Genomic DNA, 25016 nt, shown 5'->3' with positions numbered 1-25016 from the left:
GTACCATATTAAGGTTCAGTTTTTAGTGACATTTTTAGAATATATAAATTCATGTACGTTTGATATTAAAGGTGACAGTTGAAAGCGTTGACAGATTTGTTGTGTACAATGAATTACATATAGTTTCACAGCAGAACACTTTAGACAAAGGGTGTCAAACATAAGGTCTGGGGGCCAGGATCAGCCTGCCAAAGACTCCAATCTGGCCTAGCAATCTTGGACAGCTTTGAAAAATGGGAAGAAGGACGTGTTTTCACATGTTTTATAGCTTTGCCCACTGATAAAGACCTCATCCATGACCATTCATACTACACCAAAGTAAATACGTAATAGACAAACCATTAAATAACAGAAACTTCCAGTTTTTTTCACTATCAACTGTGGAAATTTATGGGCTTTATAGTGGGTTCAAAGTTTTTTTTGTTTTGTTGTTTTTTTTGTTAAAAAAGAGGACATTCTGTAACAAAAATGATCTTTTTTCACTATTTTAATTAAAGAACTTTCACTGGTAACAGAACTTTTCTCTAACATTGTAATTTCTTATAAAAAAGCATTTCTTTATCATGCAGAAAAACTGAGATGTGTTGTTGAGATTGTAATTCTTTTTTTTAATATTAAAATATCTGAGAGATTAAATGTGTCATTAAACTTCTTTACACTATTGCAAAGAGAACTTTCACTCAAGAAGGTCCACATTGTAAGATCTATGAACATAACAAAGGGACAGTCATAGATCTCAATCACGTGTACTCTGAAAAGCATCAAGAAGGTCGAGTCTTGAACATAACCGGAAGTCATTCTCTCAATCACATAGAGTAGTCTGATTGTGGAAACATTCTCAATGGTCATTGTGGACAATGGCAACAGAGACTCCTTCTTTTAGATGTGCCTTGATCTAAAATAAGAAACACATATATGTAATGTTACCATTACATTTAAGTTTCTGAAATGCACGAATTAATCCAAAAGGCAGCAAGTACAGTACAGTAACACTAAAAGACTGTATGCATATATTCACACCATGAAATTAAGTCTGTGAGAACTGACCTCTGCAGTTACACCATCTTTGTCTGTGCTTGTGTCTTCTGTCTGGAGACAGCGTGGCACACTTGCAGTCTCGTCCTTCTCCTTCTCATCCTCCTTCTCATCCTCCTCCACAGTCAGTTCAGCAAACTGGGACTGAGTCTGTTTCAAGACTAGAGCTTCATCTTCATCCAGCCTGAGCACCAGCTTTTCTTCTTCCTGAGGACACATCGCTGAACTGTCTGCAGACGGTTTAGGGACTCTGTCTGCTATACTGGGGAATGATTCCTGTTTAGATAATGAGTGCTTTGTGTTTTCTGTAGATTCAGGACAAGTACAAGAGTCAGACAAACTGTTGACAGAGCTTCTATCAACACAAGCTGAACTCAATGACTCAGAGCCAGCTGTGGAGCCTTGTGAATTTTGTAATGACAGCCTCTCTCGAGCGGCTCGTGGCATGTAGAGGGGCTTGTCGGGCCTCTTAGGTGCTCGGCTTCGTGGTGGGATTGAAGGTTTAGGCTTGATATTGCGTTCCCTCTCTTCCCTAATACTTAGGGGCTCTTCACACAAGCTGCTGTTGCTCTCCAAGTCGCTGTCTTCCTCTACCTCACTCCTACAGAAACATTTTTTTTTTTAAAAGTTAATAAACGTCTTTTTAAAAATGCATAAGACATACAGACCAAAGTTTGGCAAACAAACCTGAGCTCACAAGGGCAGACCACCACCCTACGGCACCAGCTCTCCCCTACTGAGAAGGTGGTGAGCTCTGGCAGGTCTTCTATGGTTTTGTGAATCAGGTATCGCAGTCTGCTGGGTAAGGGAGGAAACAGCAGCACACTGGACAGGGACACACAGGGCAGAAGACATTATTTGATCAAGTAAACACAGCAGCATTTGTATTCACATAGTTCTTGGAGCGATTAGGCTTAAAGATCACAGTACACATTAAAGATGTGTTATAAACAAACACACAAAAAATATATTTCAAACACAATCACAGAAAACTCCAAAGTAAACTGTTAATATAAAAGTCTGAAAGAACTCTGCAATTCAATATTTGGTTAAACAGTTTTTATTAGAGCCATTAACAGGCTCATTATAGTTTGGGGACTTTAGAATAATGCTTTCATGATGACAAGACATTTTTCTCATAGCTGCAGTGCCTTTTTTAATAAGTTCAACCCCATAATAACGGCTAAAACTGATTTTATGCTGAGCTCCCACACTATTCTGGCATCTTAGGAGCCCTAAAATTGAGTTTTGGAAATTCTACTGACTCAGATTGTTTGGAAACACCAGGATTGGGGGGCTATCATGGCGACAGGACAGGAAAAATGCCCACTGCATGTTCTCCCTGTGTTTGTATGGGTGTATTTAAGCTTTCACCCAGAGCTTAACAGTATACATGCTGTGTTAATGAATGATTCTAAATTGGCCTTAAGTTTGAATAGCGGTCTGTCTCTATGCATGACCCATGTAATGGACTGGCAACACATCAACTGTGCACCAAACCTCTGGAAAAAGCTCCAGTTCACCCCATGACCCTAAATTGAAATACTACTTGACAGTTTGGACATGCAGACGCTGACATCTTTTGGAAAGAATCAGTTTTCCGGAAAATAGTGTCACCATTCCAGGAAGATCCCTCGGATTTCTGTGCACAGACACTAGGAGGGTCTAAAGTTTTTCTAATGACTTTGGGTTTCCCTGATGAACAACAGTACTGAATACAGATTCCCATATGTAAATTTATTCCTTGACTTTATCGTTATGAATAATTGTTTTATAACAATAATTATATTTCTGTATAAGCATTAATATCTGATTGTAAAGCAGAGCACCTATTAGTACTTGCTGACCTTATTTCAAATAACCAAATAGACTAAGCTGCGTTTTCATTTTGTTTTTATATTTATCATTTATTCTCAGATCGGCAGACAACACCAGGGCTGCAGCTGAAAAATTAAAAACTGAATTTTAAACTTGAATTATTAAACTACTTGATTCTAATGCATCAGCTTCTTCCATGTTTTAATGACAGAGTTTTCATATTGAGGTCTATTAACTTAGAGTCAGCATTTTTGCTCACTTATTCTTCTGGCTTCAAATAGGCCAAACTTATTAATACAGTAACTTTTTCCCAGTCTCACTGACCAAAGCGCTACATGTTTAATAGTTTACTCTTGATTTGGAAAATCAGCCCTTCTGTGGCCAGTACAGTTATCAGTAAATGTGATTGGTCAGATGGTGCCCCCCCCCCTTTCATGTGCACACACAGGGAAAACTCTGCATTAACTCGGCAGGCTGCTAACCATCTTCCTGTGATCACATCCTGACTGCCAGTGTTAGGGTAAGTGATTCACGTACCACAAACATACCCGGGTTATTCTGAACTCACTTTGTGTTTGCGTCTGGGCTCAAGTGCATGTGTGAAAATGGTTACAGTAATGTAGCTGAGTAAAGAAAGATAATTAAAAAATGTATTAAAAAAATGGAGGTTCAAGCAAATCGAGACCACTGGTTTCCGTGGTAGAAAATACGAATATGATACCCAGTATTTTCTACTATGTTTTTTTTTTTTATTTCTGATCGTATATTTTGATTTCCCGTGCCTGTGTTTATTATCTCCATAATGAAACAAAAGGCACAGTGATAATCAGGCATGACTGTCTGTTTCTATCCCATTTGTTTTCTTTAGAATGTAGGAAACCGGTGTTTAACTTCAGTACCTGTGCCATTTGTTTACACAGTATCAACCTGTGTATGGTTAGTAAACAGGTTCACTAATAAATCACTATAACCGAGAAGGAAGTAATCACTTCATTTCAAACTGCTCGGGTTGCTCCATCTTTCTTAACTTTACCTGTTGTGGCTGTTTTTCTGTTGGTATGTTTCCAGCTCATCCAGGACATGATGCAAGAAGTCGTTTTCTTGTTGTGGGAGATATACTCCATCGAAACAGGGGAAGGCCAGGGTGGACGGAGAAAGAAAGCCGGGTCCTGCTGACAACAGGGTGAAGTGAACTTCCTCGCTCGCTCTAATTAAAAATCAAAATTAAAAGTGACAGTGATCACCACTGCTAGCTAGCAACATAACTTAAACAATTAAGCAATATTAAGTGTTTGCTAATGCCAAACAAACAGCGGAAAACTAGCTGCATCTTCGGTGTTTACATGTGCAATTAAAAGTTAAACCAAAGCTAGCTTTCTTTGCTTAACATTAATACATGAGTGGTGCTAATGTTAACCGCCTTTCTAGCTATCGTTAATAACTGTGAATATTAAATTGATTACTCTTACAGCTGAGGCTGAAGCGTACAGTGTTGACTTGTTGTAGTTTCCCAAAGTTTATGCTTGTAGTGGAGCCCGAACAAGCGAAAGCGCCTACAAATAAAAGTCGCAGGGTAGCTAGTATCCTTTGGCTTCCGGAAACAAACGTCGACTTGGGTCAGACCAACGCAGCAACACTTCCGCTCTGACTACGTCAAAATAAAAGTTTTCATATTCATCGTGAGTGAAATGTGTCAAACACAAAATCTCACACCTCATTCTCTTTTAAAACAAACAAAAAAAAACCCTAAAAAAAAACTAAAAACTAAACTAAATGTGTAATAAATGTGTACTCTGAAATTAATCGAGAGCAGCCCAACAGTTTTCAGGAAATGATTATTTATTCAGATAAACCATAATAATTGTAAGAAAAGTAGACCAGTTGTCCGAACACCATATACAGCAATCACGGACTGTTTGGTGATTGTGAACAAGGGGATGTTTTTTTGCAAAATTGCAGGAAGTTTGACAAACATGTAGGGCTGATGAGCACAATTCAGGAAGATTTTAGTGAAGGAGAAGGACATGTTACTATTGAAGTGATCTTATTAAAAGGTAAACATGCTCCATCTTGGAAGTCACCCAACTCCAGCTCACAACTCCCAATATACATGTGTGAAAAAGACATGATCTGCTCCAGCACAAGAAAAAAGGTGACATTCATACACAGATAGAACATGTGCATCATCAATGCCAACAACCATAATGTGGCTAAACACACTGTGTGGAGAATCCTCAAAACCATACCAACAACTCCATCCCAACCTGTTTCTAGAGCAGTAAATGGTGGCCTCACGTTTTTTGGTTGTTGTTTTTTTTACTTTACGTCTTTTATAAAACACACAAGTCAAATCACACAAAACTACCATAATCAAAAATGGCATTTAACACAATGGCACAATTCATACAAACTGGTCTTTATCAACTAAGGTCATGAGTATAAAAAGACATTTATAAACATAAGGTTAGGCAGAAAGTAAAGCACTTATAAATAACAGGGGAAAAAAAAGAGGATCAGATCAAAATTCTATACAACATTTAGGTGAAGCGGGAGTCTGATTATGTGCTGTCAGACAGATAAGGAGTCTTCAACCTACAGAGTAGAGCAATAGAGAGAGAGGGAGAGAGAGAGAAAAAACCCTGTTACAAATAAAAGTAAATCACATTTCTAGTGTTGTCCTGGCTTATTTTATATTTTGCAGTTGAATTATAAAGATTTCATAACAATAGAAATTAACAACACAGTGGAGCGAAGTCAAATCTTTAACAAAGCTGCACCTGAATGGATTCTTTTATCTTCCAGAGCCAATACTTCTGTCTTCAAAGATGGTAATTTCAACCTTGAAGAGAACAAGTTAAGGCAAATACAAAGTGCTATGTGATCAACAAAAATAATCTGTGTTTAGGAGGGGGGCAAAAATATGCATAAAATATACTCTGATTTCTTTTTGCAATGTTACTGAAACAACTGCAACAAATATCAGTACTTTTATTAAAATCTACAGGTTGTCTACACTGATTTTACTTTTACTTATATTTATTTTTCCTACATTTTTCAGTTCATTCAATATACAACACAATTTAACCAGATTCACTGCCACATGACTCCAGCTAACAATTCTCACATGAATCTTAAAAAAAAATGGTAGAGTGACTGAAGATAATCCACCTTGGTGTATAGAAGAAAAGCATGGATAACTACTGGAGAGATATACGATGAAATTAATAAAGCTCAATAAACACTTATATTTGACTTAATGTGTAACTGAGGTGCTCACAAGGTGACAAATACGCTGAGTATATATAGGTATAAATAGACCAAGGGTTGGTGGTTTGTGGGAGGTGATGACTGTTGTTATAACAGTTATAACTTATAACTTAGCTCCAGTAAGCATGTAGCTGAATTAAGGATACAACTCGGAGGCCTCTCTCTATGGGGTCAGTCAGCAGCAAGCCCCTGGGAGCATAGATCTTCTCATTCTGGTCCTTAATGTATCTGGCAATCTTCTTTAACACCTGAGCACAGAAAGAGGGAGATGGAAGAGTCATTCCATCTTTTTTTTTAATTTTTATTTTTTTACCGTCACTCTGTAAGCGTGCACGTTGCCCTAGAGGAGCCATTTAATTCAGGTTAAGTTTAAAATAAACTAAGAGGCAGTTATCGGGGTTAGGTTTGGGTTAGAGGCGTTTAGGGTCAGGGTCTTTTATCGGACTACCCAGTGCGTGTAGACACAACAACTTGTCCTTGCAAAACCATTCACGTGAGACAAGCAATTAATCCCCTCTTAATTGTGCTGCTAAATTTATTTTCATGCACAAGAAAAATGAAATCTGTATTTGTGAAGTTTTAATACATTTTAAACACAACCTAAATTATAAAACTCCTCCAAAACAGTGGGTTTCAAAATTGAAAAATATGCATTTATTTAATGAAATTATTTTCAGAGTTATTACAACAGCATGAGCACACACAGTACCTTCTATAGACTAGAATAGTGTGTGCTCAAATATGCAACCTTATAGGACTGTTTTTTCTTTTTTCTGTTTTTTTTTTCTTCTTTTAGCCAAGCCAATTAGCCAAGATATTTTTGGTACATCTGTCATGAATTACACATACTGGTTCAATTTTGGGGTTAAGGAAAAAAAAAGGGGGGGGGGACGAATGAAAATTTAGGTTCATTATTTTAATAGATAATATTCTGAGATATTCATGCCTCAAAAATTGAAAGGTGGACAGAACATTTTTCAAATATTTCTATTTGATATATGAAGGTAAAATCTCACAGCAATCACTATATACATATTGTCACGCCTTGAACCACACAATTTTGAGCCAAATATGATATGGTTCAGCAGAAGTTCCACAATGATTTGAGGTACAGTGACCTATAACATAAGACTCTGACGTGAACTCTTTTTTTGTTTTACCTTTTCATAATGCGTTTCCATGCAGAGGAAGATGGTGTAGGCCGTTAGACAAGCCAGACAGCCCTCCAGGTAGGACTTCCCCCCGAGTTTTTCTGCTTCTGCATACAGGTTGTTTAGCGTCTGAATGGTCTCCTCAAACTGCTGCTTATCGATCTGAAACCACACGAGCAGTTTTAAAAACATAAACTTAAGGCAGTGAGGAAACAGCCATGGCATGGAGGTAAACTCTGTACATACCCTTGACTCAAGCTCTGAGGGGAACTTGGTCTGGAACTTGCATATGGTGCCTGAGCTGTAGTCTCTTTGGATGAACACCTTGGAGGACACAGCTGGTTGCTGGAGGTCCTGTAAGCTGTGGGTCTACAAAAAAAGAATTTACTCTTATGTGTCTTGCTTTAATGAGCAGAAAGGTTGGAAAAGCAAGAAAAACGCCATCTGTTGTAAGCTAACAACGCCTAAACTCTGTTTACCCGAACAGTAGTAATATCCAGCGTTAGCCAGACACACACTACATTACATAACCTAAAAGCAAACAGTCATCGTAACAGCTGGCTTCTTTTTTTTTTTTATAACCCTATGATGATAAATAACGATATTTATAATGTTGGAAACTACACTTCACACCACCACCCGCTTCGGTTATGGGCTAATGTTAGCTTAAAAAAATATTAGCTTGCGCTGACGACCAATAACCGTCGCTAGAAAGTATGGCAATCTAAGCTTTATTCATTACCCAAAGCAACAAATCTCACCAGACGTGTAACTCCGATTAAAGATTCATTTAACACAGTATTTTTAGATCAAATAAATCAAAAACTCTTACCTCAGCCATAGCAGAGGTTCGCCCCTCTAGCTGATGCGCTTCTATTTCTTTCCAGCCACGCCAAAGCAATACAACTTCCGGACCAAGGCTTTCAGAATAAAATCAGATTTGCGTATTTACTGGAAAATTGTTGTGACGACAGTAAATTTTTTTAACAACAATTTATTGCTTTGACAACTGCATTACCCTCTGGATTTCAGATTTTTTTATTATTATTATTTTTAAATTGTAGAAAGTGGTGTAGATTTAATTTCAAGAATTTCTGAACCGGCAAAAGTAAATCATTCCAAAGACGTATTGCAGACATGACATGCTGTCAAACGGATGTACAAGGCAGTAATTTAGTTTTAACCTCGAAACGCAAGTGAACGCACAATGTTTACACTAAGTATTAGGGGTTTCTTACTAATAAGTGTGTTCGGGTTGCTATTTTCTCAATGCTAATCACAATTCTAATGTAAACATGAAACGACACATATCAAACACTTTATTCCGAAATATGACACGCCCAGAGAGGAAGTGTTGTCAGATGAGCGTCCGGTAGAAAGACGACGTTATGCCGGAGGCCTTCAGATATTTGGAACCGGTTGTATGACCCCTCACACTAGCTCAGTTATGGATACATAAAAACTTTGACAGGTTGTGTTGGTCAAATTAGTGCTTACTTTTTGCAGTGCGCTCAATCTGGAGGTACAAGCTTTTACAATTCTTCAACTTGTCAGATGACTACATGTCTACAGTCCATTTGCTTTTGAAATGTTCTTATAAAAGGACCTTTCTATTTCAACTACAAAGTGTCAATTTCAACCATAAAGACTACTACAATCGCCTTTTAGTTGTACTAACAAAAAGAGACGACACCAGCACATGGATCTTACGTTATTTATTGAATCATGTTCTTATTAGATGTGGTTCTGTTCGCTGTATTTTATTAGTCGAACAAACCGAAGCCCATGTCACCATCTGATTCCTCAGACTCCTCCTTGGCCTCCTCCTTAGCAGCAGCAGCTGGAGCTGCGGCAGTCTCAGCAGCTGCTGCAGGTGCTGCGACAGCAAATGCAGATGGGTCAGCCAGGAAGGCTTTGACCTGTGAGGGTGAAGGATGTCATTACTTCTCTGTTAACGCAAAACTTCACTTTCAAGTCCAAGCATCATGTGTTAACACCAAGAATGACAAGAGCTGTCTGAAAAATGTGAAAAACCATACTTTGTCTGCCAGGGGGAAGGAGTAGTCTGTCTCCACAGCAACAGCCAGGACTCTCTTGTAGCCATTGATGACGGAGTGGGGGACAGAAGCCAAAGTGGGGTAGCCAATCTCCAGACACACACTAGCAATATTCCTCACACCCTAAGAGGGCAAAACAACTTTTTTAGAAACTGAAAATTCAGATACAACTCATGCCAAATTATTTCAGCCAATTCTCACCTCCAGGAACCTGGCATGTAGAGAAGCCTCAGTGATGTCAAGCACCTCTGGGCTGTAAACACTGCCATTGTCATAAACCTGCTGGATGATGAGTCCATAGGAGAACGGAGAGATGTTCAGCATGTTTAGCAGTGTGGCCTCGCTGGCACCAACCTTGTCTCCAGTCTTGATCAGACCGACATCGCTCTGGTGGACAAAGACATACAGAGTGATTAGTGGATGCAGAGATTTTCAAATCTTATCCTTTTAAAGTACACAATAGCAGTATGAGAAATGCCTGTGTGTAAAACAGTTTCTTCAACAGTATAAATATCAAACTCACCAAGATTTCAATGGTTCCCCTGGAGATTTTGGTGGTGATACCCAGAGCCTGGAAGAAAGAGGTCTTCTCAGGACCAAGACCAGTATTCTGGGCCGGCACTGTCACATCACAAGGGGCGATGGCTCCAGCACGGGCAGCTGCAGGTACCTGGGATACAAGAGAGGGTACCCCTTAATAGACCACTCTGTTAGAACCAAATCTTTAAGATCTTAACTTCTCAGGTTATGGTGTCTGAAACCTTACGTCCCTGGCAGCCAAAAGATGCAGGCAGACAGGTATAGCGAGGAAACAATTTACTGTTTGCAGGGGGAACGACAATGCAGTACTGCAAAAGCTGCATTGTAACTTATCCTGCACTTTGACAACATCTAACATTACTTTATTAGTTAAATTACCTATAAGCTTTTTTATTAAAGGGGAAAAAAAAGTGGTGCACAACATTGACTTTAAAAGATTATGCTGTCCCAACTAAGTGTCAATTTTCTCCTCTAGGGCTCTCACCTTGTTGGCCAGCAGCAGGTCTCTGATCTCAGTCAGATCCTCCTTCGTGAAGACAAAGCCCACATTACCTTTAATGTGGGGCAGGAGCCTGTGAAATCACAGCATAAACTTAAATTACACAAGCAGATTATCATTTCTACCAACGTGAGCAGTTATCGGATGTCTGAGACCTTGCGTCCCTGGCTGTCCAAGGGGTGTAGACAGACAGGGATAGCTGGAAACAGGTTAATTTTAGCAGGGGGAACGACAATACAGCACGACACAAGCTGCACCGTAACTAACCTGCTACACAGAAACTGATAATTCAATGCATCATAAAACAAAAGTTGCCAGTAAACTCACTTCTCCAGTGCAGGATTGTTCTCCAGATGGCCACGGATGGCTTTGCGCATCATGGTGTTTTTACCCATCAGCACCACAGCCTTCCCACGCAGGGACAGACGGATGGTCTGCATCTGCTTGGAGCCCACATTGTCTGCTCCCACGATGAAGCATTTTGGATAGTCATCCAAAAGTTGCTGTAAATACACCACTGTGCGTCACATAAATTTCATTATGGTGTCCATGGAATACAAACAAAGACCTAGTGCATTTATGTTAAAAGGTACTCACGATGATTTTCAAAAAATAGTTTGACTTCCACGTGGCCCTGTCTTCCCTGGGCATCTCTGCAGTGCTTCCAAGGATCGCTACACAGCTGGTTTAAAGACAAGGATGTATCTACAAATAAAGAACGAAAAACAAGGATATTAACAATACTTTCGAAATTGGTCAGTACATTACACTCCTGACATGTGGCCGATAGTTAAGGTTAGCCGGCTAATACTTAGCTACCCTAACGCTCTAACAGGCCTCACTTGGCTAAATGACACCTTTTGAATGTTTAAAATATACAAAATATATCCCATTAAGTGGTCTAAATGTTTATCTCACGAATATAAAACTAATATTTGGCCTAATCCTATAAAGACCGAGTATTTCGGTTTACTAACAAGCAAGAAAAAAAAACCCTTACCGCGCAGTAGGGTCGCGTGAAAGAAAGAGGAAGAGGACGGGCGCGAGAGGGATATGTATTAAAAAAGATAACCAATCACAACTCAGCTATGGGCTGAGCTTCATAACTATTGGGTGGATTCTGTGTCAATCACTTTAAAGTCACTATTAGTACTTCCGTGGCAGTTTTCATGCAGAAAGCGTGGTTTATGGCACTCTACTTGAAGGATTTCTGGGACTGCAGAAGTGTGACGGTGTTATCGAGCCCGCTTAGACATCTGCCCGCAGAGCAAAGTGATGGCACAGAGGCCTTCGAAGCTGCCTCCTGAGGTCTGGAATAATGTCTTTGGGTATCTGTCAACGACAGAAAAGTTAAACGTCCGGGCAACCTGCAAGTATTTCAAGACAATTGTCGATCACCGATCTCTGTGGAAAAACTGGACAGTGGTTTTGGATTTTAAAAACGGCTCATACAACAGGAAGTTCTGGGACACTCTTCGTCATAGACAAGTCTCCAGCGCAGTGATGAAGAGCACCAAAGTGAAACACTGGAAACAGCTCGCTCTGTTCCTTCCTATCCTCACCACGGTGGTAATGGACCAAAGCTCCCAGGAGTGTTTCAGCTGCTTGAAGGACTTCCCAAATATGAGACGTCTGGTTTTAAGAAGCAGTTGCTCTGATCTTTTGTTAGACATTTCCAGATTCCCACTGTTTCTTCCCGAGAAGCTGACTTACTTAAGCATGTGTGGCGTTATGTTCCCTACCACATCAGTGAGTAAATTCATTTCTGTGCTATCCCAGTTTAAAAACCTCGAATCTCTGATCTGTCATCAGGTGGGCATCGTTGGAGAAACAATGTGGATGTTGCACTCCACACTCGAGTGCTTGCCTAAACTGAAGCATCTCTCCTTGTCAGGTGTGCATATATTGTGTACCTATCGTCACAGTGATCCGAAGCCGAGTCCAGGTCCCTCAGGGGACGCTGGTGCACTGGCCTTGTCCAGTTTGGAGCTCATCGACTGCATGGATCCTTCATTGCCGGCACACGGGTTGCAGTTCCTGCCTGGCCTGAAAAGTCTCTCTGTCTTCTTCAAGCACTCACATCACGACATTCCAGAAATGTGGTCACTGTCTCCTTGTCGCCTCAAAACATGGTTGCATGACCTACCTCAGCTCTCAACCCTGATCATCGTTAAGGGCCCCCCAGTTAATAAGTACATCACCTCCATTCCAGCCACCGTGACCAGTCTCACACTGTGTGTTGCAGGAATCACTTTAAAGGACATGGCTGCCATAGCGGTGCAGGTGCCAAATCTCCTCCACCTCCATATAGACCCCTGGCCCTCACATCTGGGAACTCACACTGCTGAAATCCCACGGCTGTTTCCAAAGCTCAAAAGTCTTAAAATCCGCCATGAACGTGTGCCGGATCAAGATTTCTTTCAGCTTCGTCACCTGCAAGATCTTAGATACTTGGAGATTCTGGACAGCACTCCACAGCTGTCTGTGCTCACTGGCAAGCTTCAAGCTCTCACCGAGTTCAGACTTCAGATCAGAATCTTTCCTTACCGGAGAGATGCACTGTCATGTCCTTGTGTTTGTCAAGTGTATTAACCTGGTGAGCTGGTAACTTTTTATTTGTAGAGTGGAAACATGGAGACTTGCTTATAATCGATGTTTACTGAACTTTTTGAGGTAGTTTTATTTAATCTCAGGAATCCAAAATGCCTTGCCATACCTTGGATTATTTAACTTACTCAGGGGAATTACCTCTTGTAAAGGTTTGAATAAATTAAAATGTTTTTAAAGATTTTTTTTTTTTTATTATTTCAGCAGACATGCACCTGTTTTAAGGTTGTAATCTGAAAGGGTAGAACCAGCATAAATGTTTCCTACCAACTCTAATGATCCCTTTGATAATGTGAAATAAACACTGTTAGACGTACACACTGAGCTTGTAAAATGTTGCCTAAAATTTCTTCTGCATCACTCTATTTACAGTCCAACTTTAATACAGTCCTGAGTTTCTGAACAATGTACATTACTATGCAAAATTTTAAACCTGCCCTCATCTTTTTTTTTAAAGTTACAAGGAAAATGACAATTCATTGAAACACGAAAATTCAGTTTACAAGGTAAAACCCGGGTTTGTACTTTTAACTGTTTAAAACAAAAACGAAAAAAACAAAACAAAAAACATAATGGGACACTGTCCAAGCATGCTTTTATTGCATTAACACTGTTTTGGATCACTGTTATGCTGAAAATTGAAGTTGTTGCTAATCAGACACTTTCCAGATGGTACAGCATGGATCAAAACCTAGCTGTACTTTTCTGCATTCATAATTCATCAGCTTTGAAAAGAGTCCCAACACCAAATGCAGCCCCAAATCATGATAGAGCCTCCACCATGTTTTACAGAAGGCTGTAGACACTCACCGTTGTACTTCTTTCCTTACCTCTGTTCATACTGATTATTTGAACCAAAAATGTAAAATTTGGATTTGTCACTCCATCAGATGCCATTTCCCTTCATTTCTGATGAGACCAGCAGGACCTCACCTAAAGGGTCAGATTTTTGCTGGATTTCATCCTGTTTATTAAGAGCATAACTTCCAGATACTGTTCATCTGCTGTAGATAGTCTTTAGGCCTGACACTTCTTTTGTCCTTGCCCAGTTTCCTCAGTTTTTCAAAGAGCATGCTTGTTGGTGTGAAAACGTTATTTTTTACCTGGTACATGTCATATTTGGCATTTGTCATCGATACGACTAAAGAAATGGGAACAAATGTGGTTTTTTCCACAGGCTGCTTGTAACAAAGTGCCTAAAGATACATTAGTTTATCTATTGAGCCAGGAGCCTTTTTATGCATGAATTCATAGGTCGGTGCTAAGTGGCTTAGCAAACAAAAAAAAAAAAAAAACAAAAAAAAAAATAATTCCTCTGAAAATAGTCAAGGGCAAGGAGTAGACTGAGAATGAATGGAAGAAAAAAGCCAATGGCCAAAGACAAACTGAAAGACCTTCGGAAATATTGCAGAGCTACTACTTTAGACAAAACTACTTAAAAAAAAAAAAAAAAAAAAAAAATACCAATCTGACTCCTTGAAAGCACAATATAAAATTGAGAGTGACTCAAGACTTTTGCACAGTACTGTGCACACAATGTAAAAATGACAAAACGAGACCAGAAATAAAGATTTGATATTTTATTTGCAGAAGAATCAGGACCCACATAGGCTTACACCCCACCCACAAAGACAAAAGATCACATGAAGGTCTCCATTTAAAAAGCAAAGTCGATTTAACCGCATTAACAGTGAAAAGCTTAAATTTCTCTCATGAATTCATTGAAAGAAGCAAAAACCATAAGGCAATACCTGTAAGAAGACAAATATACATGAGCAGAATTAATTATCTTTTATGAGGCATTCTCATTTTAACTGAAGACTCAACCCCGTAATCGACATTGCCCCTGCTACATCCAGTACTCTCAATCTGCTACAGGTGAACACCACAGTGTCTGCTGAATGACTCGGTACAGCAGGCTTCACCTCGGCTTGTCTGTTACAGTGTATAGTTTGGGGTTAAGATGCACCACAGCAGATGAAGCCCTCTCAGAGTTCAGCCCAAAAGGAGTCGAATCACAGGAAAAGGCTGAGAACTCCACAGTGTATAAGACCTTATTGCATTGACACATTTGGCACAAGAGATATTTTCTCAAAGTAAAAACAATCTGGATATGGATACCGTGTATTAATAGTTTTAAATTTATAGAGATTAATGTCAAAAAGAAAAAAAACACAATCTTTATGTGGCAAAAAAGGTACAATTCAAAAAAAGCTGCTAAAAGTCATTAAGTGAATTTTGCTAAAGGCTTGGTTTCATGTCATGATTTCTGACCACCTAACGCTCACATCAAACTTCCATCTGTGAGCTTTGCAGCAATATCACTCTGACAGCAGGATCACAATTCATATAATAAAAAAAAAAAAAATACTGAAGAAAACACTGACACACTGGAATCCAAGCTGGTATACGCGTGCATGTGTGTGAAGGAATGAGACCAGGGTAGACTACTGTCAGGCTACATATCAACAGAGCCAGCTCTTTGCATATCAGGCCGAGCCTCTGTAGCTCAAAAATATATAAATTTCCATCAAAACGGTGACAAAACACAGTTGTGTCACAGAGTCGAGCGTTTCACACGTATACAAATTTAGATTCTGATTGTAACAGCAACTGGCAGCTGGTGCTGATCAAACTCCACGTATAAGAAGTTAGCATGCATTGAAATGAAAAGGACAAACACCTTAAATCTTTACCTCGGCCTTATTAATAAGATTTAAAACGGTGATAAATGTACGTTAGTAGCAACAGCAAAATGTGGAAAATGTGTAAATGAGACATTGTTTATTCTGAATAAAATTTGCTTTCATTTATTGTGTGGTAACTGGAGGTAAACAGCAGTGAAATCAGCTTTGTTTTGGCATTTTTTTTCTCATAAATTAAAAATATATATAAAAATTCTCACGATGTCAGCCAAACTACATATACTGTCCTCATTGACCTATGTTTATTTTTGTAGTCATTCGATTTCATCTGAAAGTTGTTTACGTAAAGAACACACACACCGAGGTTGCACCAGCGCCGCAAACAGATCCAATATGATAATATTCTAATGTTTGATTTCACTTTTATTGGGAAATAATCAGGCTAGAAATGTGAGTAACCTATGTTTAAACTGTGAAAACACCTGGGTTCATTTCCATAGAAAAACTGTAGAAAAAACAAGAACTCATGTCAGGAGGACCAACTTAGAAAATGCACCTGAAGATGGTCTCATCAAGAGATCTGCTGTTGGCGTGTGCTGAGACTGGACAAGTATATTAAACAAGTGAAGGAGAAATGGTTCAGTGTGTGTCTCTGTCTACATATGCGCTCCATATACATATATATGTACATATGGGGAGTTTTCATAGTTATTTTAAATGGCACCTCAATAGTTTCCAAATCTAGAAAAATACATATTTTTTAAACACTCATTAGCCAAGCACTGTGTATTCAACTCTCCACATACATTAAAACTGCGCAAGTCAACTCTCCGTGGTCCATGCAATCAAGCAGCTGTTACATATCTGCCAACATAGACTCACCGCCACATGATGCAGGATGTTGCCCTGCAGCGGGGGCAGAAAATCATTTGCAAATCAGGGCTCTTATCTTGATTCTCATATGCTTACTTATGTACACACACACACACACACACACACACACACACACACACACACACACACAAGGGGAAATTTAAAAAAAACAAAAACAATTTCCCTTATCCTGTCAAGCACAGGAGCAAAATAAAAATCTCTTTGGGCTCTGTTAAAAATCTCTTTAGTAAAAGTGTAAAAGGCCAAACCTAAGAGGTTGGGCAACCCGGAAAGTCCCTCCAGTATCAGGAGTTAATAGTCAGGAAACATTTCTCACCGCCTTCTGTCTGAAAAACCACTGACTCATAGATGCACATAGACATACAAGTGCACATACATCCACATGTGCATTTAGACATTAAACGTGTAGACGCATGTACACACACATTGGCACACAGGCACAGAGTCTAACTGAAGAGCTTAACAAAGCAGGGGTGGCAGTAGGGCTTGTCATTTTGCTCTTTGAAGGTGCCCTTATTAAGCTGCTTGAGGCAGAAGGCGCACACAAAGTGCTCGGGGTGGAACTTCTTGCCCATGGCTGTGATGCAGCGGCCGGTGATGGGCTTCTGGCAGCCAGAGCACAGCGAGCCACGCCGCTCGTGGTAGTGAGCCTCGCAGTACGGTTGGCCGTCGTGGTCAAAGAAGCTGCCATTTATGAATGGCGTGAAGCACTCCTGGAAGACAGCAGATATTTTTAATGACAAAAGTGCTCTGTGGAGAGGCTTCTCTTGATTCTAACACACTGCAGATACACCCGGTGACTCACCCTGCAGACAAAGCATTCAGGGTGCCAGAGTGAGTTAAGAGCAGAAATGTAGTTCTCAAGGATGGCACGGGCACATCCACCACATTTAGGGGCAAACATGTCAAAGTAATCCTTTCTGCAGTACGCCTTTCCATCCTTCTCATGGAAACCTAGAAGAGAAGCAAAGAATTACTGATTCACACTGCACTCTTCTTATTATAATAATAATGAAAGCATTCTAATTCAACACATGCCAAAGACTGTGTGCTGGTACCTTCTGGTCCAAAAAAGGCTCCACACTGAGCGCAGAAGAAGTGGTCTGGATGCCAAGTCTTGTCCAAAGCAGTCACTACTTTCTGTCAACGAAAAGACAAAGTAAATGGTTAGACATTCCTCCTTAAGGAAGGGGTGTCAAACATAAGGCCCAGGGGCCAGAATCAGCCCAGCGAAGACTCGTATGCGGCCCACTGGACGGCTTTAGAAAATGTGAAGGAGTGCATAGATTTTAACTTTTACCTGTATTTTCATAGGTTTTATAGATTATCCTATAGATAAAGATTGCTCATATCCATTGGCATTCATACTCCAAAGTAATTATTAAAAAGACAAAAAAATTAAATGATAGGAAAGTTGCTGTCTATGGTAAATTAGCAAAAAGTTAATAAACTTTATATTTTATAATTACAGGACAGTCTGAGCGATTAACTAACTTTTTCTATAATTTGCACATTTTTCATGGGTTTCACTGGTCTGACCCATTTAAGAGGGACACCCACAGTGTTCACGTAACAAAAAATCTAAACATGTTCACAATTGCATAGTTTCAGCAGAGCGACAGTTACTTGCTGTAAACCACTGTTACAAACTTCTAGGAAGTGATTCTCTGCTTTGCCACCAGGAGGCGCAATGAGGCAATCTTAAGAAATCCAATTTATCATCTCTACAAGCAGATGCAATGATAATTAAGGATATTACAGCAGGACACAAAACTATGTATGCAACTGAGCATGACCAAAGTGAATTAAAATGAATAAAAGAGCAACTCATGATCAAATAAAACAGCTAAAAATAAAGATGCATAACAGACAATAACATCTCTCTCTCTCTCTCTCTATATATATCTATACACATATCTATATATATATATATCTATATATATATATCTATATCTATATATATATCTATATCTATCTATATCTATCTATATATATATATATCTATATATAATTTTTCACAGCATTATCTACATGTTCACTGATAATGAAACAAAAAAAGGAAGACTAAGTTCAACCACTCTCAAAACAGAGAAGGAAGCAAGCAAGGCTGGATGAATTGCAGACGTCAAACACTATATAAGTATCAATCAGGAAGCCTTAGAAGTGACTCATACTGGTCCACTGCTCACTGTCTGCTTCCCTTGCAGTACCCTGAGCATAATGTGTGTTTAAGTGTGAATAATGGGTGGGAAAAAAAAGGCCCCAGTGTGTGTGTCACCGTGAAGACAACAGAAACGAAAAAAGCAAGTTCGCCTGTGTGCATCAGTGTTGTGGACGTTATTTGAGATCTGCAATCCGATACGAAAATTCTTACATTGCTTGCCTAATTAGGCATCGTTAAAATTCACATTTTATTATTCAGTTTTCTTAACAATTAAAAATCGCACAACACATTGCAGTTTAACAAGGAAGCAGCCCTACAATTTGGAAAGCTTTACAGACCTGCATCTCCTATCGCCTCAGTCACTGCACTACAGCCAGCCAAGAACAGCTGCTTTATGAATGGATATGAAGGAGGATGAATAACATCTGTAACCTTAACTTGTAATGTCTTCATATGTTACAGAATAATGCATTACTTCCTACATGCACGAGGAAACTAGAAGTCACTTTGCTCCAAATGCTTCTAGGACCTTGTGCATGCATGCTATATTTATATGCCTGACTATCAGCGTAAGTGATTGAGAAAGAAAAGCACTTTCCAACACATTGTTTCCAGTAAGGCCCTCATCCATTAAGTTATGAATAAATAAATATTATCTGCCCATTCTCTGTATACAAGCATGTATGCATATATGTGTGCGTGTTTGTGTTAATGTTTGCATTACTAACATCCAGTATGGGTCCATTGCAGTAGTGGCATCGCGGTGAGAACAGGTTGTGGTAGTCTTTTTCGCAGTAAGGGTGCCCATCGCGCTCAAAGAAGTTCCTGGAGCCGATCTCCTCCTGACAGTGGGTACACACGAAGTGCTCGGGGTGCCACGTTCTGCCCATGGCAGTCACCACCTGGTGTGGGGAGACACGGTGCATGAAAAATTAATGAGCTGCAAAGAGAAAAGACCTGGCTCAGCAGAGAAAATCTCTGCAGCAGAGCACGAGAGCAGCAAAGGGAATCCTGCAAACAGCAGCAAATGTTTGCAACTCAAAGTTTAAAAGGAATAACAACCATATTAACTTCATATTTACAATTATCTTGCTTCACATAAGTAAAAACCTCTTTATAATCCTGTGAAAACATTGAGCCTCTCTAAACTTAAAGTAGTGTAAAATATCATTTTTCTGGAGGAGCTAAAATCCAGATACGTTAGTAAAACTAACGCAAGGAGAAGACTTCATGTACTTATATTGAGCTTAAAGCTACACTTTGGTAAAACGAAACACACATTGTATTTATTACCCCACTTATTGGCTGTAAACTAAATGAAAGGTGGGCTATTGATAGACTAAGCGGCTTTGAGGTTAAGCAACAGCCAGAAACAAGTGAAACATGAGCCAACGCTGCACTCATTGTGCAAATGAATCTAAAGTGCAATCTTCTCTTCACCATACCATTAACAGAAAACTGCATTAATGTGTGCAAATCCCACTGGGTATTCGTGCATAACAATAACAGCCTGCGAGCACACGTGTCTAAAAAAAGGCGAGTTAAAAGTTTAGTATGTGAGCCACATTGAACATACATGTATGTTTAAATGTTTCTGTGCTGTTACCTGCCCAGCAATCGGTTTCTTACAAGCACCGCAGACCCCTTTAGCCACCGTCTGGACGCCAAGTTTGTTGAGGTCAGACTGCAAGCTTCCCAGCATGTTGTCCAGCTTGTTGGCTGGTTTGGGGGCAGGAGAGGGAGAAGTCTTTCCTGGTGAATGGATCTGACAGAGATGGAAAACCAAAGTGTTTAACTACGCCATTCAGATGCTTCAATAAACAACCTCAGTATAATATCAACACGCTGTAGTTAGTGTGAGTGAATCGCACCACTGCTACATTTTGTGTTTTCATTTTTCTTGCACACTTACTTGACTTCATGTATCTGTCTTTGTAACTGGAATTTAAACTGCACTCAGAGGAACAATTTTAAACTCGCAGTGGTGCTTTGCTGAAGTCGATATAGTATAAACATAAAATTTTCTGAGAGTTCATTAATTCAAAAAGCTTCCTTTGGCTGCCCTCTTATTCACAAGGGCTCACCACAGCAGATGGCTCGGCATATTTGATTTGGCAGATTTTCACACTGGATGCCCTTCCTGATGCAGCCCCAAAGGGATTTGTGTCTCCTCCTGGCTTTGAACCAGGGACCCTTGAGGTGTGAGACTAACATGTAAACTACAAAGAAACCTAGAAACCTCCAGGAATGAAAACTCAACGCTAAAGTGCAGAAACTATAAGTTTATAGTTTTTGTAAAGGATTATTAGAGGTGTAGTTGCTTTGACCAACAGGTGGATGCAGACAGTGGAAGCTACAATAGCTACCTGTGTGCTATAAGTCACCTCAGCGTCTCTACTGTCTTTGTAGTGTTGACGGCTTATAAAGTCTGAGCTCCAATATTTTCACCTAGATCAGCCCTAATCTGTGTTAACAGGCCTTAAATATTAACATGTATGTGTAAATGTGTCTGGTTACTGTAATGCAAGCAAACACAGACCTTCTCAGGTGGTGTGGTCATTGGACCTTCATGACTCCTACATTCCACTGAAGGAGAAAATAGCACCTGTGGTGCATGACCCCCCCCCCCCCCCCACCACACACACACCCTCCATACATTTGATAAAGTTAAAAACGCAGCCTTTTCCTGGGTATTTTACCACGGTTGTGCCAATCTGCTAGAGCAGGTTCTAACAAAGTTGCTAAAAGGCATATTTTCTAAAAGCATGATGGTATATGACATTCAGTTTCAACAGGCTGGTGTCTGACATAATGGGACATGTTGACTTAAGTCTTGTGAGACATGCTATAATTGTGATGGTAACTGTGCTGTCATGCGGCAGATTAGGTTTCAGTGGCACTGCAATCCTTCCATTCCTAAGCATGGCAGGACTCTTGGTGTAACGGGAATATCAGGGAGTTACACTCTGCTTTCCTCTAAGCTCTTAAATTCTCCTCTCCACTCTAACACACTGTTCTTGGCGCCACTGGATGTCAGAATTAGAATGTGGGCTCAGTCCTTCTAGCCTGAATGTCAGCACCCCTGTGACTGGACTGCAGACAAAGCCTTCACGAGGTTACCTGTTTTGACACCGAGGGCCAAAAACAGAACGAGTGACCGGACAAATTCCTTAACACCCATACATATCCAAGTAATCAACAAACAAGCTCAAGTAAAACAACTCAAAGTGTGACAGAAAGTGGAAAGAATGAAGTGAGAGGAGGAGGATGGAAGAAAGGTGATCCGTGCCTGAATCGGTGGAAAGATGGGGTCGTACTCTGTCTGACAACCCACTGATACAAAGAGCTTGGCAGGCGGGGTTGGCGTGACCGGCTTGGGTGGAGGGCTAGGTGAAAGAGGAGGTTGGACAGGCGGAGGTGTGGGCTCCCTGGGAGGAGGAGGAGGTGGGGGAGGAGGAGGAGGAGGAAGAGGAGGAGGAGTAGGTTCCTTGGGAGGTGGAGGGCTAGGTTCTCGAGGAGGAGGTGGGGTTGGAGGGGGAGGAGGTAGTGGCGGAGGAGTCTGCTTGACGGGGGGTGGCTTTTTGAGAGCTGGGGGAGACAGTGGAGGGGGAAGGACTTTTCTCTGTGGGGCGGGTGATTCAGGAGGGATGATGATCTGGGAGGAAGAAGGAAACAGAAAGCAGCGAGGAAAGGAGAGGAAACATCAGACACAAAAAAGGAAAACTAAATTGGCCCAAAAAGTGAAACTGTTTAAACTGTTTGCCAATAACAAGTAAAATTTTATGGTTAAATTTGAAAAATGATAAATATCTAATATCTGCCAGTTAATCCTGTGACCAAAAGCCAAAGAGGCATAAACTACACCATCAGTGAGGCTTTTCATCTCCACCTTCATCCTGCTACCTTATCCACAGATGGCTGAATCCCTTCCTCTCGTGTCCGCTGTGGGTTGGATGTAACAATGACTCCCTCCGTCAACCAGTCATCGGGCTGTTGTTTACGCCTGCGCTCCAACCGCCCGATCCCCAGTTTTCCCTGCAGCTCTTCAATAAGTCGATCTTGCGAGTTGCTTTTATTTATAATGATTGGTCCCATTTTACGTCTCAACATTCCCTCCCTGTACATTGGGTGCACGTTGGACGTCTCTTTGGTGCGGCGGATAACTGACTTGAGCTGGAGAGCAGATGATAAGTTGGTGTGGGAAGCTGGAATTGTGCCATACGCCAGAAAAAAAAAAAAAAAAATCAATCACAAGCAGGATGGGCCCAGAAGTGGATTTCTCACTCAAATGCAAAAACCCTCACGCAGCGGCTGGGGTCAAAATGCTATGCAGTTTTTCTGTCAGGCATATTTAATTGATTTTGTTTGCAGAAGCCGAGCATCAGCCTCCTGCACAGGCTCATTCTTTAATATCAACATAAAACCTGCCGGAAATCCATGGTGAGGCATGCTCGACAAAAAACACCAGTCTATCACAAAATGCCTTCATAAAACACTGCACATGCCAAAGCAGGGCCAAAGATTAAACCAACAGAGCTCTAGTGTGCATTTTAAATTCATCTGCAAATGCAAAAAGGGAAGGGAAAAAAATATCCCTTTTACTGTGGACTCTGGGTCTTTTCGTACTGGCGGTGTCAGTGATTAAAAGCTTGAACATGACATGTCAGGTGCTATGACTAACACAGCAATGTCAATGAAGCAAGTGGGGGCGTGCGGAGACATCTTTTTCAGCAAAGCTTTCAACATCAGCCACAACTGATCTCCACAGGGAGACTTCTCCCTCAAGCCATTCTGTAATTGCTATATGACACCACATGCATCACACCACAGACTGAGGAATTTCTCCTCATCTTGACATGTTTGTACTGTTGCTCAGCTCCTCGAGTACTTGTAGAGCTGCTTGCCCAAAATAAGCTTACTTTTCAGCATTTTGCTTGAACAACCAATTAATACAACCCTTCTGCCATTACTTCCAGATACAATTTATATCTTAGCCACATGGCCAATTAAAAGAGAAACACATAGGGTCTTAAATCCTCTATAGGTTCGTGCCAGCAGCTTATTTTGGAAGAGTCAAGCTGAGCCTCCTACTTGACCAGAAGCAGATAGACGCTCAACAGCAGAAGGCTGCTGTATGGGCAAGTCCAGCGTTGCATCTGGAGTCCCAGGGCAGGTGGAGGGTGTAAAGCACTCATCCATCCAGCTGGACTCAGTCATGGGTGTCAGGGTTCCCTCTAGGCTGAGATCTGGATAAAATCCATCTTCCTCCTCCCAAGATCTGTCTTCTTCCCCGGGCACAAAAGCAGTCGGTGGCTGGTTCTCACCCGGTCGAGTGGAGTCGGTTGATAAGAGTTTCTCTAAAGTATCATCCAAAAAAGGCTCCCGGCATGGCCACGTTAAACCCAGCACTTCACCTCCCTGAATTTCTGTAAGAGGTGCATACAAGCTACTTGATGGCACAGTGGCGACCGAAACTGGAGACACTCTGGGACTGCTGCTGCTCGGAAATGTGTATGTTTTTCCACTAACTGGAGCAGGACTCTTGGGACAAGTATCTTTTTGGACTGTTTCAGGACTGGAGCTCTTGGATACAGCTGGGGAACTAGAGATATTAGGAATTGTTACAGGACTTGCAATCTTTGGACTTGAAAGTCTCGGAAGTGTTAATGGACTAGCTGACTTGGGCACCGTTTCCATGGTGGTTGGCACGGTAACTGGGCTATCCCTCTGTGTTGCTGCTTGTGGACTGTGACTTACAGGAGCAGGACTGAGACTTTTAAGGACCGGGCTTTTACATTCAACATCAGGAGGACTGGGACTCTTGCCTTTAATAGTGGGACTCGGGCTTTTAGAGACTGTAACAGGACTTTTAGAAACAACCACAGGTTTGGAGCTCGTGGCAGCAGGACCTGGACTAGCAGACTCTTTAGTTATTATATGAGTGGGGGTGTCAACTTCAGTTTCACTGGAGGTTTTTACAGTACTGGAAATACTAAAGCTCTCAACATGTGAGATCTCAGAAGTGACAGTCCCATCATTAGCCTTCTGTTGGATCTGAGAGTACTGAAGGCTCTTAGATGATGCTATTACTATAGCAGAAAGAGGTGAAGATGCAAGAGCTGAACCACCATCTTCATCTATGTGGAGTTCCAGCGGGAGCGGTGTACAGGACGGAGCAGTGTAACTATAGGGTAGAGGAGTATCAGGGGAACCAATCTGAGGCGTTATAGGTGGGTTAGTTATTGGGTGGATAACCGGTGAACCAGCAACTAATAATGGGTCAACTGCATCTTGATTCACAGACACCTGAGAGCCAGACTAAATCAGGTGCAATTATGT

General features: G+C 40.7%; 5 protein-coding genes and 1 non-coding gene across 8 annotated transcripts in view; 1 reads left to right on the top strand and 5 right to left on the bottom strand.

Moving 5' to 3' along the window:
- Nucleotides 1–838: 838 nt before the first annotated feature.
- Nucleotides 839–5111, bottom strand: LOC116326473 (R3H and coiled-coil domain-containing protein 1). Its single transcript, XM_031747795.2, has 6 exons — nt 5100–5111; nt 4323–4501; nt 3887–4060; nt 1723–1860; nt 1048–1636; nt 839–895 (listed from the first exon to the last, which is right to left on the bottom strand). Exons 1-6 carry the CDS (start codon nt 5109–5111, stop codon nt 839–841), a joined length of 1149 nt encoding a protein of 382 aa, XP_031603655.2.
- LOC116326509 (golgin subfamily A member 7-like) lies at nt 4675–8208 on the bottom strand. Its single transcript, XM_031747841.2, has 6 exons — nt 8104–8208; nt 7518–7640; nt 7281–7433; nt 6267–6368; nt 5631–5692; nt 4675–5445 (listed from the first exon to the last, which is right to left on the bottom strand). The coding sequence occupies exons 1-5, from the start codon at nt 8110–8112 to the stop codon at nt 5645–5647; spliced, it is 435 nt and encodes a 144-aa protein (XP_031603701.1). The 5' UTR covers nt 8113–8208; the 3' UTR covers nt 4675–5445; nt 5631–5644.
- Nucleotides 8209–8971: 763 nt separating this feature from the next.
- rplp0 (ribosomal protein, large, P0) lies at nt 8972–11491 on the bottom strand. Its single transcript, XM_031747828.2, has 8 exons — nt 11368–11491; nt 10965–11072; nt 10695–10870; nt 10353–10440; nt 9852–9998; nt 9530–9715; nt 9311–9451; nt 8972–9190 (listed from the first exon to the last, which is right to left on the bottom strand). The coding sequence occupies exons 2-8, from the start codon at nt 11016–11018 to the stop codon at nt 9035–9037; spliced, it is 948 nt and encodes a 315-aa protein (XP_031603688.1). The 5' UTR covers nt 11019–11072; nt 11368–11491; the 3' UTR covers nt 8972–9034.
- LOC116326559 lies at nt 10079–10208 on the bottom strand. The gene has a single exon (XR_004199926.1). It is a non-coding gene; the product is annotated as a small nucleolar RNA SNORA63 (small nucleolar RNA).
- A 28-nt stretch (nt 11492–11519) lies between the features above and the next one.
- Nucleotides 11520–13298, top strand: LOC116326496. Its single transcript, XM_031747825.2, has 2 exons — nt 11520–12116; nt 12262–13298. The coding sequence occupies exons 1-2, from the start codon at nt 11643–11645 to the stop codon at nt 12415–12417; spliced, it is 630 nt and encodes a 209-aa protein (XP_031603685.1). The 5' UTR covers nt 11520–11642; the 3' UTR covers nt 12418–13298.
- Nucleotides 13299–16857: 3559 nt separating this feature from the next.
- LOC116326423 (paxillin-like) overlaps nt 16858–25016 on the bottom strand; it is a 28072-nt gene continuing 19913 nt past the window's right edge. The window contains exons 7-11 of one of the 3 annotated variants that reach the window (XM_031747713.2): nt 20284–20442; nt 19406–19579; nt 17572–17653; nt 17319–17467; nt 16858–17226 (exon numbers count right to left, since the gene is read on the bottom strand). In XM_031747713.2, the coding sequence (XP_031603573.2) occupies nt 16960–17226; nt 17319–17467; nt 17572–17653; nt 19406–19579; nt 20284–20442 (831 nt within the window). In that variant the 3' untranslated portion in view covers nt 16858–16959. Of the gene's footprint in view, nt 17227–17318; nt 17468–17571; nt 17654–19405; nt 19580–20283; nt 20443–21363; nt 24996–25016 lie in introns of those variants that run through there. The other 2 variants (XR_005613222.1, XM_039612746.1) reach the window with 2 other exon arrangements.

This window comes from Oreochromis aureus, linkage group 5, assembly GCF_013358895.1.
Source record: "Oreochromis aureus strain Israel breed Guangdong linkage group 5, ZZ_aureus, whole genome shotgun sequence".
Classification (NCBI taxonomy): domain Eukaryota; kingdom Metazoa; phylum Chordata; class Actinopteri; order Cichliformes; family Cichlidae; genus Oreochromis; species Oreochromis aureus.
Note: the sequence above shows the minus strand (reverse complement) of the source record. Positions and strands in the feature narration are given on the sequence as shown.